This window comes from Plutella xylostella, chromosome 5 (genome assembly GCF_932276165.1).
Source record: "Plutella xylostella chromosome 5, ilPluXylo3.1, whole genome shotgun sequence".
In the NCBI taxonomy this organism is placed as follows: domain Eukaryota; kingdom Metazoa; phylum Arthropoda; class Insecta; order Lepidoptera; family Plutellidae; genus Plutella; species Plutella xylostella.
In genome coordinates, this window is record NC_063985.1 from 10,330,863 (window position 1) to 10,346,213 (window position 15,351).

Here is a 15,351-nt window from a genome sequence, read left to right on the forward strand (position 1 = left end):
CGTGCGTGTGCGCATCGATCACTTGTTTTACTCATATTATTAAAGGAGAGAAACAAGAAATATAAGTATTAACGTGAGGGTGATTTCGTTCGTCTCGGTTCTCTCGCGCATGTGTTTGTTGTGAGACTTGTGAGTCACAAGCAAACAAGTGAGAATAAAAAAACGTGCGTCGGGGAACGCGGGGAGGAGCGTGGAGGCGTCTGGCAGTCATTGCTCCCTGCGCGCGGGCGGCGGCAGGACGGCATGGGCTCCGCGCTGCTGGCGCCCCTCGCGCTGGCCCCCGCGCTGGCCGCCGGCGCCGGCGCCGCCGCGCTCGCCAACTGCGCGCTGCTCGCTGCACTCTACAGGCGCTCCAGCAATGGTAAACTTTACTTCTTGTCTGATAAATAAATAATAATTAAACAAAGAAATAACCAACCCACTGAACTAAATTAAATCCTTTTGTTCCCAGGACTATTCTCCATACTTATTCAACTGATGGTCGCTGACGTCATTCTGCTTGTGGCCGTTATATCTCCCGAGATATGGACGTTTAATTCAAGGACATGGAGTTTCGGCTTCGCCGGTTGCGTCGTCTACAAGGGCACAGACGTGTTCGCTTCCACGGCCTCGCTGTACTTCATCGTGACGTTGGCGCTGCACTGCCTCGCCACGCTGGACCTGGAGACGCGGGAGGAGCTGCGGCGGAGGAAGAGGAGCTCGGACGTGGAGGACGAGGAGGTGCGGTCGTCGCGGCACAGCCTGGTGGCGCCCAGCGACTCGTCCACGCCGCGCGGGCTGCGCGTGCCGAGCGGCGCGGCGCGGCGCGTGGCCGTGCGCACGCCCAGCGCCTGCGTGTGGGTGCTGGCGGCGTCGCTCAGCGTGCCGCAGCTCGTGATGGCCACCACGCGCGCGCGGGACCACGCCACGCACTGCTACGTGACGGACGCCAGCCACCGACTCAACATACACACCATGCTCGCAGTCTTCAACCTCATTTTTCCCGCGTTCATTTTCTGTGTAATCATCGCATTAGCTATCGCTAAATTGAAAGCAATCAAGCGATTAGCCGTTATCGATAACGAGGAGACCGTGGCGGCGGTCAAGTTATCTCTGTACCTTATCATTGTTTACGTAGTGATGTGCGCGCCGCGGTCAGTGCTCACGATGCTCGGGGTGCTGGCCTCGTCGCAGGACGACGTTCCCGCCGCGCCCAGCGCCTCCATGGCAGTGCTGTCACTAGCATTCACTTGTGTATATCTTGCAGCCTTGATGTTGCGTCCAGTGTTGTGTATTCTAACGTTACCCCGTTTGAGGAAGATTTTTACAATAGGCGCTAAAAATGTCGATGTTGACGAGGTATAGGCTCCGTAAAAGAGTAGGTTGGATGGACATTGGACAGTTGCATTTAAAAATGACGGATGGTTAGTGAAAGTCGGCTCACTGTTGTGGATTGATCGTTTCTGGATGGGATTGTAGAGTTGAGTGTACATTAATTCACTCCCCTAACTTAGTTATAAATAGAGAAGACTGCTATTTTGTTTGTTTTTACAAATGGGTAGGTACTTTTGTATTCGAATAAAATATATTTTTGTAATTTTGTATACAATGAGTTATTATTTTGTTCCTAGAGACCCTTTTATATAAACATGCATTTCATAGTAATATGAACTAAGGAGGAGAACCGCAATCGATGTAAAGCTCTTACTTAGGCCCCCCGCGCACTAGGCAGCCTGGCTGCGCAGCCAGGTTGCGGAAGCCAGTAAAATATATGGGAATCCGTGGCTGCCTAGTGCGCGGGCTCCTATACAACATCATATGTTTTACTGGCTGCCACAACCCTGGCTGCGCAGCCAGGCTGCCTAATGCGCGGGGGTCCTTACTGAACTTGTACTCCCTAGCGAGGTTGGCATTGCTAAACCACTACTGTATTTAAAGTTAATGTATAGAATATGGGTATTTACTTTGCCAGTCCGGGATCGAACCAGGGACCGTCGGTCGTCGGCACCATATATTTATAGTCGCCTACTTACCTATTAGGGATCAGGAAACTAGACAGGTAGGTAAATACTTAGGTTGATGGACGCTCTCGTAGCTCGTAGATCCTCTTTCTGGTTAGGAGCACACTTCGTATTGGGTCAGGAAGGGGGTGGCGCCAGTTATTACTTTGCTTTCTTTATCGGTTAAAATTTTTGAGCTTGGTATTGATTTTCGATTTGAATCATTGGAACCATGGTTTTGAATCCCATTTGTTAAAATCCCAAACGTTTCCAATATTTCAATCTAGTTTAGAAAATTGTTTATAAATAATATTTCAGATTACTTCAAAAAAGTCCTTCTAAAGTAGTGTGACTTTTAACATTTAAGTTTTTCAAATGGGTTGATATCAAAACTGCAGTTGTAGATAAACATCGTTTGGGTTAATAGGTGGCGGTTTATTTAAATATTGGTTTCTAAAACTAAAAATTGTATTTAATACAAAAGTTTATTGGTGGAAACATGAAAAATATAATAGATTAATGGCTGATAAAATGCAGCAGAAATGTTACAATATCTGTTCATCACAAAAAAGACTATTTTGCTAGTAAATGCCTGAAAATTCAGAATGCTAATAATTAATCAATGACGGGCACAACAAAATGGTTAATGTCAACAATAATAACAGTTGCCTTTGGTAATATTTAAAATTTAAGAGGACATCACAAAAACCACATATAACGACACTAACAAGTTTTTTGTGCCCTAATTTGATACAGCCTAGTAGTAGGTTAATTCATGAAAAATCTAATTTCATTGGGTCAATGGGCGTTGATTCAACAAATGTTTAGTAATCTAATGCATATTTCCAACATTCACCACTATGATCCCTCGCGGCTGACATGCGGCGGTAGGAATGTTGCTCAGGGGCCGACCGGGCTGTTAAAATTAACACTTATCGAAAGGAAAACACTTTTAACTTAAGAAACCGTAATTTTAATAACTTAAGTTATAAATATTTATATTCATCAGGTCAGCTCGATATCTGTAATCCAGTGTAAATACAGAAATACAAAACCGTCAAAGATGACACATAACATTTAGACGGAACGTGAAGGTCCGCTGCGAACGACATTTAACATTTTTACAAGCGGCGGCTCAGTGTGTGTGTGTCGCGAGAGTCCCCGCGGCGCGACACTGTCACTCGTACAGAACACCGATGAGAACAAATGCGAGAGAGGGGGCGGCGAGGCGGTTAGTTGTCGCCGCCCTCGGCAGGCTCGTCGCCGTCGCCCTGCGTGTCCGACGTCCACAGAGTGAGGTTGTCGCGCAGCAGCTGCATGATCAGCGTCGAGTCCTTGTACGAGTCCTCGTTGAGGGTGTCCAGCTCGGCGATGGCGTCGTCGAACGCCTGCAACATAGCGCACGTCAGAACTGTGCCCAGCGACACAACATGTCCACTGCATGGTACTTCACTAATCAAATGTCAATGTAATTTACAGTTGATATTATTTTATGCTTGTTATTTGTAATTTATGACAGGGGGTGGTAATAAAAAACCATGAGATGTTGTGTCGATAATTGAAGTTGTTAAATATTAATTAAAATATAACTCCGGTACTGGCTGGGTCGAGTTGGTATTGTTAATCATGAGACATGCTAGGCAAACATTAGTCGAGGACAATCGGTTGTTTTATTTTATAAGTGAGGTCAATGAAGGCATTCAACCATGCAGACGCAGGATTATGTATCACAAGTCTTAGTAGGAATTAGTCCTGGTTAAGATCGAGTCACACGGTAGGTGAGAGATAAACCTGTTTAGCTAAGTGGCACGCGCGCGCCGGGGAGTTGATAATCTCGTAATAAAAGACTGAGAAGTTGAGCGCGAGGCCGAGTCTGATGGGGTGGGTGGGTTGCATTTTGGCCTTAGCAATGTCGAAGGCTTCCTGGTAGGCCTTCTGAGAGTCCTCGACGACCGCTGCGGAAAACGCGAGCCATTAGTACCTAGCAGGGAACGGACCTCGCCCAGCCAGCACAGAGACTACTCTGAGCCATATTAACCTGTTTAGCGAGCTGACACGCCTTGTCGGGTGAATTTAATATCTCATAATAGAAGACGGAGAAATTTAACGCGAGCCCCAGCCTGATTGGATGTGTGGGCTGCATTTTCGCCTTGCTGATCTCGAAAGCGTCCTGGTAAGCTTTCTGTGAGTCCTCTACGACGGCTGTAATAAATAGTTGTATGTTAACTCCTAGCAAAGTAAAAAACCTTAAGTTTCAACAATGAAGTGTGTAAAGGTAAGTATGTATTTCGAAAAATAGGTAGAATTTGTTCAAGTGAGGTGTTCTTGGGAAGTTAGCTTAACCTGGATGAATCATTAAATAAGGAAACTTACTATTTCTGGTTTCTCCTGTGGCCACTTCTGCGAGGTACCTGTAGTAATCTCCTTTCATTTTAAGGTAGAATACTTTACTTTCTGGATTACTAGCCTTAGGGATTAGGTGTTTGTCAAGCAGACCCTGAAATGGAGAAGAATGGATGCTTAGGAATTGGTAGTGATAGAATGAACACTTGGAGGACTTATCAATAATTCTCTTCAGAAAGACTAATCGTTAAAGTTCATGTTCACCAAGTGAATCCATATTGGGTAATTTTTCATCATGTGATAAGATCTAACACCTACATTTGCATTGTAAATTGAAGTTGAATTGTAAAAAGAGGGGACTCCATTCGATGACGTCACTTGTGTAACATTCGCGACATTCTGAAAGGAGTCATGCGGGCTCACGGGCCTTACGTATGAGTCATGCGCCTAATCGCCGAAGCTAAGTTAAACTCTCTATAGTATACATGTAATACGATATAATCCCTCTGTAAGAAACTACAGAGAGGATAATCTCTGAAAACATCGAGTTTCAGTTGCAAGAAAATGGTTTGCGAAATTATTGATGGCTGCAATTAATATGTTATACGGAGGGGCAACGGACGGGAGCGGGACGGCGGCGGCGGCGCGCGCAGTGACGCGCTGCACCCGCGCCGCCGCGCCCATCCCCCTGCACCCCGCGGCACTCCGCCAACCCAAGGACCTGTGGAATATGTCGTACCTAGATGTACAATAAATGATTCTTACCAGTACATCATAGCAGATTTCTCTGAGCTCCTTTTCTACTTTAACCCTATATTCTTTAGCCATCTGTTGTTTTCTTTCGGAGCCTTCGGTTTTCTGTTCAATGGAGGAGATGACCCGCCACGAGGAGCGGCGCGCGCCCACCACGTTCTTGTAGGCCACGGACAGCAGGTTGCGCTCCTCGTTGCTGAGCTCCACGCCCGTCTCCGTCACCTCCTTCATCGCGGCCGCCATGTCGTCGTAGCGCTCCGCCTGCTCCGCCAACTTGGCGCGCTGCACCAGTTCCTCCTTGTCGACGGACATCGTGGACGATGGGTGGCTATTAATTCACTGATGCCCCTGCAAAAAAGTATGAGTCACGGTCAGCCAACGTGGTCCGCGAAGGCCACTACGACGCGAGCGTAGTAGTTTTTTTCTCAGAAAGACTAATCGTTAGATGTCACTTCCACTGATGTGAATCCGAATTGGGTAATTTGTCATCATGAAACAATGCGCACCTTAGGCTACGAGCGCACTAGCGCAGTGAAAAATGAACGCGTAGCTCAAAGAGCGGTCAAACGCGACATCGACGCGGCGTCCGTTCGGTCTGACAGCATCTCACAGACTCGGGGCTGGGCCGGGGGCGCGCGACGCCGCTGCCGCCGCCACTGCGCCACCGGTATTGATCCGCCGTCGCCGTCGCGGGATAAACACTCCAGACGAAATACGACGAGCGGCCGCCCCCCGCGCGCCCGCCCGGCGCCGCCCCCGCAGCGCCCCGACCCCTCGCTGTTGCTAGGGTGCGGAACCTTGCATAGTTACCGAATCATCATCAATTATGATTCACCTATTTAAAATTACGACCTCGACTTACGGAGTCATAAACGCAATAACTCGAAAATGGCAATGGCGCCCTCAATAATGCAATGCAGTTTCTAGAAACTTCCTTCAGGGTTATCAACTACATATTTAGGTAGCTATCTCGTCCATATAAGACACGTGAAATTACATGATAGGTAGGTGTATATCATCGTTATTGCATACTTTAGCTTGGCATGGGTACCACCTACGCATTATCTATTCAAGGCCATGGGATGAGAGTACTCTTTACGTTTTTATGCTTATTTACTATTACTATGGTGTTACGAAAAAATACACTATTCTACATTTTGTATGTACCTATGTATATTGTATAGGCAATCCGAGAAAGAGCATCAATACATAAAGTAGGTATGCAACATAAATTGAGTTCATGACCTTTAGGCTATAGAGTACAGGCTCGTAGCAAATCTAGGCACGCTGTTATTGATTTATGCACCTATACCTATGCTTCTCTTGTCCAGGGTCTAGGCTTGCGTAGTGCGTCTGTGTGCGTAATCTAGGTGCACTGTTTGAGTGTAGTAAAACCATGTATAGATTTTATTTGGATGAAACAATTCTGCCAAGGTGGTAGCTAGGTATAGTCATTGCATTACATATTGGTATGAACTACAACATGTCATGACTACTCATACTATTATAATGATAAAACAAAGTATAATAATTGAACCGGTTCATTGACATAGGCAACATGAATGGGAACAATTGTTTAAACAAGTGTATGCAATATTATTGTATTAAACCAAAAATTGTGACAGCGGAGCGGACACATCTTTGCTATGAGTCATGGAATCTCCATTGGAAATCAGATCAATAAAATGCACCAGAACGACATTCAGTTAAATCAGGGCAAGGACACAATAGAAAAGGCCAATTTCCTGGTATTTATTAAACTCTTTTTGCTTTGAGTTTCATGGCATAAAATCAACAATAAGATTTACAATCTATTCTTGTAATAAAAAAAATTAGTTAAATTGCATTGAATTTTTTCTTTTATGAACTATTTTATGTCTATCTGAATGAAACTAGTGAGAAAACATCCATGATAGCACTATCACATGATAGCTATCTTATCAAATTATCATGTACCTATCATACGGGTATCACATATCTGTGATCTCAGCTAACAAGATGCCAAACAATGGGATCAACATAAAATCTGAGGAGAAATATTATATGGTGAAAATCTGGACATATAATTATTAACAAATTAAATGTGAAATCATTTACCATGAGGAAAGGCTGATGATCTTATCTAATAAGGTGCCGATAATACACACATTCTTTTAACTCAGAACCTAAAGCCACAAACAATGAACCAAAAGACATTAGAGAAACTTGATTTACCAAGCCAAGGTAAAGAGAGGTATAAGTAGCTTGATGACTAATTGAACAAGATGATATAGCTGGGATTTCTCACACAAAACCTCGCCAGTGATGCAATGAGGTAAGCCCTTGAGTCATTGACAAACATGTGCTCAATAAGGCAAGGTTCCCTTGGAGACAACTCGCAGAACTGACACTAACGACGTTATCGACTCAGATAACGGAAAGCATGAATATAGGTACGTACGCGCGGCGAAATTGCGTCGTACTCGTACTAGACCATTAGCTAAACCCACATTCCAGACAATCTCGTCGGCGAATCATCTGATAATCACACAATTAACGGCTTTAGAGACAAAAAAAGTTCAAAGATACATTTAATCTACGACAGAGGACAAGGATTACTCATATCCATAAAGAAAGTGGGCGCAAAGGAATGGAGTAAAAGGACAAAAAGCAATACCATTCAAGTTATTATGTCCCAGACTGGTTACCTCAATACTGTCTCGGAAGAAATCCAGCATGCAACGACGATCAAACAGAACTTGTCAATCAATAGTTATCTGTAGAACTTGTATCCTAGCCGGAGATTAGAACCGCGCCGCGGAATCGTGTCGCCGGTTGAAGCAAAATGGCTGCGAGGGGCACTCCTTCATGCGTCACAGTCACAGTTGAAGGGAGACGGTTTCTTTACTATGCACTATTACTACGATATTTTGACACATATAACATCATTCACTGAACAAAATTTATATGCACTTACTTGATGGAAGGGTAAAAAGTAATTAAACCAGCAAATCGCTACACAATTTCAGTTTTTCTCTTGCGGCGAACGATACACTACACTGACGGCGGCGGGGCCAGAGGGGAAACAAGAACCGGAAGAGGGTTCTCATGACAGGTCGGCCATGCCAGTTTGTCTATGGAGGAAACGAAATATCAGCCCGCGAAGTTCAAATACTCATTATTATCAAAGGTATTGTAATTTTTATATTACATGCCTCGTTTATAAAAATATTTTTATACAAGCTACTTAAAATAAGTAATAAAATAAATAAATAAATGAAATATTTGCTAAACAATTTTCATTACAGCCTGGCAAATGTTATTAATTAATGTAAGTTTATTGTCGTTTTCTAGGTTTTGAATGCATTCAATTCAGGGGTCTGCGAAATACCCGTGTTCTCTGTGTATTTGCGAAAAAGTCCCATTTGTTACCTCAGAATAATGACTTCATATTCTGATTGATACTTATCAAAGAAAGCTGACCCCTAGGTCACATTGTATTGCTGGTATTGTTACAGTCTGTCAAGTCAAGCACATGTTGGCGTCCCTGTGGCGTAAAATTTTATGTTTTTTGTTCAAAATGTGGTAATAATGCAAAAAAACTCACACACTAGAACGCACAAGCACGCCAACTTATGTTTGACAGCATTGACAGACTGTATTCTGACAGGGAGATTATCAGGTTTCTTTGCCTTTCCAAGGACTTTCTATTTTCTATAACCTTTTCTAATACACGGGCAGATGCTTTGATTTGCCGTACCCTTTGCCCATCCTTGGCCGCACCCAGCTTGCACCCAGGCTAAAACTAACAGAGTAGAAGTTCTAGTTTGCAATGAAACCATCGATCCTTGTCAGTTGTCACTGTCAGTGTCAGGGTGGTTAGCTGTCATTGTCAGACAAGTGTCAGTTCTGTCACTCATTCAAATAACATGTTTTTGTAACCACGTGCGTCTTAATATTTTATGTATTTTCAAGACGAATTCTCTAAATATATTATTTAAACAACTACTTAATTCCTCTCCATCAAAATGCCAAAATCAAAAAGGGACAAGAAAGGTACGTAACTTATATATTCGTGTATAACCTTTCTTTTTTAGGGTATTAATACCTCGATTGGGGAAACGTATGTAAATTAATTTTAGGTTTATTTAAATTACAGTTTCTCTTACCAAGACAACCAAGAAAGGGCTGCTATTGAAACAGAAGACCATAGAAGAAATTCGTAACTCAATTTCAAAGTATGAACATATATTTCTTTTTACTGTTAACAACATGAGAAATGCTAAACTGAAGGATTTGCGCAATGACTGGAGCGATTCAAGGTTTTTCTTCGGAAAGAATAAGGTGATGGCTTTAGCACTCGGCAAATCAAAAAGTGATGAACTGGAGGATCAACTCAATTTGGTAAGAATATTTTAATTGTTATCTATAATATTATCATTAGCCTGTAAACCCACTGCTGACTATAACTATCCATAAGAGTGCCAAGATATTTTGTGCTACATATATTTTTCAAACTTTTATGGCACATAACATTCATACAACTTGGCTCACCTTAAATATTATTACTTCATATTTGAATTTTATTTCAAATCATATACTTTGCAGCTATCAAAAAAACTGAAAGGACAGTGTGGACTTTTAATGACAAACAAGGATGTGTTTGATGTGCTAGAGTACTTCAAGAGTTATAGTGAGAAAGAGTTTGCACGAGCAGGGTTCGTTGCTACAAAAGATGTACTATTACCAGTAGGACCTCTCACTGGATTCTCACATGCCATTGAACCACATTTAAGACGGCTGGGACTGCCCACTTCACTCGAGAAGGGTGTTATCACATTGATAAAAGAGTATCAGGTAATTATGATGTCTTAGTTAGCATGTATGTATAAAATGGGTTGGGATAACATTTAGTCCAAATATTTTTACATGAAAGTGTGACTGATTCTGTACATGTACAGAGAAGTCCTCATATTTCCCTCAATCTTGTCAAGTACTGGATATCAGCTTAAATTTACTGTCTTTTCTTTCTGAACAATGAGAGCAAATTAATTATTTTAGATTCTTCTTCTTTTGTGTCAGTGAACATGTGAATTTTTAAATTTGTCCAGACCAAAAAGAAGCACTTGTAACTATTATCTGAATGAGGCAGTGTAAAAACAATGGTGCTTTAATGTAAAAAGAAAATTGCAATACCTTATGCCATTGTTTTAGTAGCATTAAAAACATACATTATAAAACCTATTGTGTCTTCCAGGTTTGCAAGAAAGGCTCGCCACTAACCCCAGAACAGGCCAGTATTCTAAAGCTTCTCGGTAAACAAATGGCCAAGTTTAAAATTGTGATCAAATGCCACTGGAGTAAAGGCAAAGGTTTCCACAAAGATGATGACAGCCCGAGTGATGATGAAGCAGAAGCCGATGAAGAAAATAATGATGATGCAGAAGTTCTTGAAGATGAAGAGATGGCCGAGGATGAAAGCTAGTTGTAGGTGGTTGATTATTAGGATTTGTAAGTAATACATACTTGTTACAACCATTTGGCTATTTTTTTATTCATCCATCATTTATACCTCTTTCATATTCATACATCATGTACCTAGATTAATTTTAGAAATATTTGTCAGGTTTAGTTAGATTCAGCTTCTTGTTAGAGAAGTTACTTTTCATAGATGCATAAAAATCCTTAATATAGGTTGTGACTGATATTATTTATGTGCTCCAAAATGACATAGGTAGTCTGGTCAAACTGAACAACCCACAGAAGTGAAGTTCATTTATTGATATAAAATTCCACAGTAGGTAGAATCTGACAGCTATGTAGGTAACCTTGGGTAAGTTGTCCCCAAAGACTTTGTACAAAGTCCTTGGTTGTCCCATAGTAGTCATAGATAAGAGGCTCTATACCTGGGTGCTAGGGATAGGATAAAAGAAACATCATATTTTTATAGAAGAAATAAAACACTGAATGACTGTATAAAACACCATTGTATTTTATTTAAATTAACTTTAGTAACCAATCTCAAAACTAACAAGACTTTTATTGCGAATTGAAAATATGTATACAAAAATAAACCTTTGCAAATGAATGTCATGAGGTCCCTTTAGGGAAAATCATTTATACCTAAAATGTTCTTCAAAAAAACAGCAATAATCATCACAGAAACAATATATTAAACTATAAAACTTACCAAAGCCTAGTTCAGGCAAAACCCAAAGTCTAATATTTATTTTAATTAACTTAACTTTATAAATGTTATATATAATTCACTATTTCCATGTTTCTAGACACCATCAAACTATGTATTATTGAGAAGCCTCTGGCCACATACTCTATAAGGATGTATAAATAACACAAAGACAACTTAGCATACAAATAATAATAATCACAGTATAAAAATAAAGCATTGCTAATCATCAGTCATCACAGAGCCTACATGATCGGCGAGAACTAAACAGACGCGAGACTTAAACACTAAACAAAATTTACATTTATGTCATTGCAATCGTGGTACATACAGTCTTGGTATTTGTTTATTACATTAGTCTACATAATGGTGATTATAACTAGCTCACTGCAACCAGGCATGCCTGTGGGTACTTATAGATAGACACAGCGTCACGAAGCCTTGTGTCGCCACCAGAGGTCGCCACTGTCAACAGCTCATGAGATCACCAGTCACACTCTATGGCCGACAGCGAACACAATACAAGCTACACTACTCTTTAAAACGTACAGACCTAATACAATAATGGTGGAAAGCTGACTGAAAGCAGAACGTAAGTGAAGTTGATAATATTGTTCTGCTTTTTAAATCAGTCTGGGAACATTTTGGAAGCTAGGTTGTGAATTTAGGTATTTCACAGCCTATTTAAGCATTTATAAAAGTTCCCAGTACCTAAAACATGTCCATGATAGCACAGGAGCAGTGATATAGCTCTATAAAAGTACCTACGGCATAAGATCAGCTGAAGGTACACTGGAATAAGGTAGTTTTTGCTTATAGCACGAGCATTCTTCACTGCTTAACCCATGCTATCTGTTAACATGTCTGGCTATGGAAAAATGTACTAATCACAATTTTCAACAAAAACGATCAAATCGAATTATTTAAGTAAGTAACCAACTCATCTGAATCATCAAACGAGACATCCAAAAAATATTCACATCCCAAAAACTTGCAATACAAATATTTTTTATCCCCACATTTTTGTTAAAAACCGCGCTTACTACATTTCACCGTCCCACCGGCCTACTGCTTAGGTTTGGCCACGGGCGCGGGCGCGGGCGGCGGCGGCAGGTCGAGGGCGGGCACGGGGTCGCGCCAGTAGTTGGTGTGCGAGAACTCGTCCGTCCACTCGCACAGCGCCGGCGGGAACACCTGGTCCACTAGCACCGACATGTGGGAGTACCTGGGGGTAGGAGATTGAGGGGTTAGGCTTTGTGGTAAAGAGGGAGGGTGTGGTTGGGCAAGAAGGCAACTTTGGATTGAAAACAGAACAGAAGATGCTATTATTTTCATAGAAATTTGAGATATTTTATGGAGTTTTTGCTTTCGTAATTTAATCACATAATTTAGGTCTGTTTTTACCGTTATTTTAGATTGACAGCTAATTAAATAGATTTAAATCTATAAGATATTAACAAAGAGTACATTAGAAATTATGATGATAAGAGAACTCCTTCGCAGTACACTTTGCATTTTAGAGTTTTCCAAACCAATTTTGATAATGATTAAGATGTTAGAAATTGATCAGTTAAGCATTTAAGAATCCGCATAAATTGTCCACGTATTTTTGCGAATGAAAACGAAGGAAGACTGTTAAAAGTTTCAATGACCCGCTACCGGAATATCTTGTTAAAATTATCAACACCGAAAGAATTAAGAATAAATTGTAACCAGAACCAATATTAACTTAGTAGACGTTTCCCGTATCAATGATTGAACTTTACAAGTAGTCCGAAAGAAGTAAAAGTAATGACCATCACAAAACAAAAGCAGAAGACATATTAGCGGAGCTAAAGTTGAGAGAACAACACAGATGACATGGCGATGTTTTAGATGTTAATTTGTCAGCTCGTTAGATTAGCGAGTAGGTATGTGGTCGATTTGTGACTGTCACAGATGATCTAAGCTGTAGACATGCCTCTTACCGGAGTGACTATCAGCTCTAAAGTGTTTCCTAACGTTTGTTATTAGCTTTGGACTAGAGTTTCGCGGTGTGGGAAGAAATCATCGACCATGTCACTTTGCACGTGGTAGCTGAAATAGAAATGTTCGCCGAATATAGACAGCTGAGTGTACACATGTTAATTCACAATGCCATCCACCCAGGGGTTAACCGTACCAAAAAGTCACGACAGGACACAATGTAAGGATTTTATTTAAACTTCGGTTGCTCTAGCGAGCCAGTTGGGAACCCAAATGCTGCGGCATGATTGGCCCACTTCTTATTCCAGCCAATAGCGTGCAAGGGACGTGGTCTCGTCTGGTGATTGGCTGTAATACGAACCTCAGGCCGATCATGCGCAAGCATAATATTCTTTCTCAACTGGCTGAACAAAGTAAACGAAGTATAATAACGGGACAAATAGGGATAACAACCACGAAACCAAAAACATATAGCTACGTCGTTCATCTATTCATCCACCACCGATCCATTAAGAACAATGCAATCTAAATAATAACAAGACCAAGAAACTGGCATATTTTTCATTTATAAATAAGTACTCATAGTTCAGATAAAATACTATGTTAGGTACTTTTTTTATAACCCTTACTTGACGGGGTCTAGATAGATGAGCGACAAGCGTAAGTAGTAAATAGACAGTAAACAATACTCACGTGGATTGGAATGTCTGCGTCAGTTCGTGCTTGAGCTCGCCCTTGTAGTTGATGGTGAATATCCGCACTATCGGGATGCCCACCGCTTGGTACGCGCACACGTCCTGTCAACAATATTTATTATTGTTAAAACCTACATTTATCTAAAGCCTGGTTACTTAAAGTTCTGGAATAAAAATGTATCATGCATTTAGCGCCATTTTACCCAACATTTTATAACATGGGCTTGGTGATTATGAAAGTTATTAATTTGTTATAAATGCAGGATACAGGTTATATGTAGGAATAATTATAAAAAAGGAACTAAAATTATTTTATTTTTGATAGCAGGTATCCGATTGCCTTTTTAATAAACATACTCTATCAAGTGACTTAATTCTACTAAAATATAATATAAAACCACTCACATTAACCCTATTCCCATATCCAGCATAGAAAGGATTAGACCCGTGCGGGAACAGCGCCTTGATGTCAGCCAGGCACTGGATCTTGAACTCCTCCGGCTTCTTCTCGATGACCTCCCGATGGAAGGCGCGCAGTAGAGACGTGGGGTTCAGCAATAGTGGTCCGTCGGGCAGACAGACCTCGCCTTGCCGGATTGAGCGGAGGTATTCACGGGTAACCTGGGGTTAGAAGAAATGTTAGATTAAGCGCCAATTTCACCATTCTCGGTTATCTAACCGACAGGGATTGATTTTTAAATTAAACGTCATCTCCATATAAAATTCATAACAGATGTGTCAAAAGTTAACCATTACTCCCTGGTTATGCTCTAACACAGTTGGTTCAGGACTGGGTATAAAAAGAATTATTTACTTCACGGATAACTTTTTTACGGCAAGCCAGGCATTGTGTAATACTATTGGTGACCCCCACCTAAAACCAGTGTATGATACAAAAAAACCGGTTTAACATTATTAGGTATATTGTTGGAATATTATGTGACATGATATAAATATGTACTACTCTCTCGAGTTAATTTTGAAACCAACTATAAATAAAACACTATCGAATCGGTCCTTACTTTACAAAGCTATGTGGCAGAGAGACTCACATCCTTCCTTTTCGGCCATCATTAAAAAACCATTATTAAGACAACGCCTTTGAACTCCCACGAAATGCCTGTTCCTATCATTAGCATTCTCAACCTTAACCCAACACACACAAGACTCACCCTCGCCTGGCCGATGGCCCGCGCCGACAGATACAGCAGTTGGTAGCCGTTGTTCTTGATCTTGGTGAAGAGTTGAGCGACTCCCGACTGCGCCCAGTCCTTGCCGACCAGCGGGAATATGTGCCCTAGGACGTCGGACCTAGGGGATATAATGGCTTGGTTAGAGGTGGTGGATACAGTTTTGGTGTAGGAATAGGTATATTTTATACAACAGCAATAGAGAAGTGAAGTAGCGTATTCTGCAACTGAACTGACAAAACACAAACGCATCAATAATA

General features: G+C 41.4%; 4 protein-coding genes across 13 annotated transcripts in view; 2 read left to right on the forward strand and 2 right to left on the reverse strand.

Annotated features, from left to right (window-relative positions):
- The first annotated feature begins 2 nt into the window (after positions 1-2).
- LOC119692312 lies at positions 3-1,576 on the forward strand. Its single transcript, XM_038112440.2, has 2 exons — positions 3-361; positions 452-1,576. The coding sequence occupies exons 1-2, from the start codon at positions 244-246 to the stop codon at positions 1,342-1,344; spliced, it is 1,011 nt and encodes a 336-aa protein (XP_037968368.2). The 5' UTR covers positions 3-243; the 3' UTR covers positions 1,345-1,576.
- A 1,353-nt stretch (positions 1,577-2,929) lies between these two features.
- LOC105387118 (14-3-3 protein zeta) lies at positions 2,930-8,188 on the reverse strand. 4 transcript variants are annotated; one of them, XM_011557802.3, is made up of 5 exons: positions 8,032-8,188; positions 5,088-5,423; positions 4,353-4,476; positions 3,771-3,934; positions 2,930-3,367 (listed from the first exon to the last, which is right to left on the reverse strand). In XM_011557802.3, exons 2-5 carry the CDS (start codon positions 5,385-5,387, stop codon positions 3,212-3,214), a joined length of 744 nt encoding a protein of 247 aa, XP_011556104.1. In that variant the 5' UTR covers positions 5,388-5,423; positions 8,032-8,188; the 3' UTR covers positions 2,930-3,211. The 4 variants fall into 4 exon arrangements, with proteins under 4 accessions (XP_011556104.1, XP_011556101.1, XP_011556102.1 ...); XM_011557799.3 differs by lacking the exon at positions 3,771-3,934 and adding an exon at positions 4,018-4,181; XM_011557800.3 differs by lacking the exons at positions 3,771-3,934; positions 8,032-8,188 and adding exons at positions 4,018-4,181; positions 7,763-7,917.
- A 761-nt stretch (positions 8,189-8,949) lies between these two features.
- Positions 8,950-10,592, forward strand: LOC105387117 (mRNA turnover protein 4 homolog). The gene is made up of 4 exons (XM_011557798.3): positions 8,950-9,110; positions 9,214-9,458; positions 9,663-9,911; positions 10,312-10,592. Exons 1-4 carry the CDS (start codon positions 9,083-9,085, stop codon positions 10,537-10,539), a joined length of 750 nt encoding a protein of 249 aa, XP_011556100.1. The 5' UTR covers positions 8,950-9,082; the 3' UTR covers positions 10,540-10,592.
- A 430-nt stretch (positions 10,593-11,022) lies between these two features.
- LOC105387116 (phosphatidate phosphatase LPIN2) overlaps positions 11,023-15,351 on the reverse strand; it is a 29,553-nt gene continuing 25,224 nt past the window's right edge. For 5 of the 7 annotated variants that reach the window (XM_048633447.1, XM_048633446.1, XM_048633445.1 and 2 more), the window contains 4 exons: positions 15,074-15,212; positions 14,307-14,522; positions 13,900-14,003; positions 11,023-12,466 (listed from right to left, as the gene is read on the reverse strand). In XM_048633447.1, coding sequence (XP_048489404.1) covers positions 12,307-12,466; positions 13,900-14,003; positions 14,307-14,522; positions 15,074-15,212 — 619 coding nt within the window. In that variant the 3' untranslated portion in view covers positions 11,023-12,306. Of the gene's footprint in view, positions 12,467-13,208; positions 13,318-13,899; positions 14,004-14,306; positions 14,523-15,073; positions 15,213-15,351 lie in introns of all 7 variants that reach the window. The other 2 variants (XM_048633449.1, XM_048633450.1) reach the window with 2 other exon arrangements.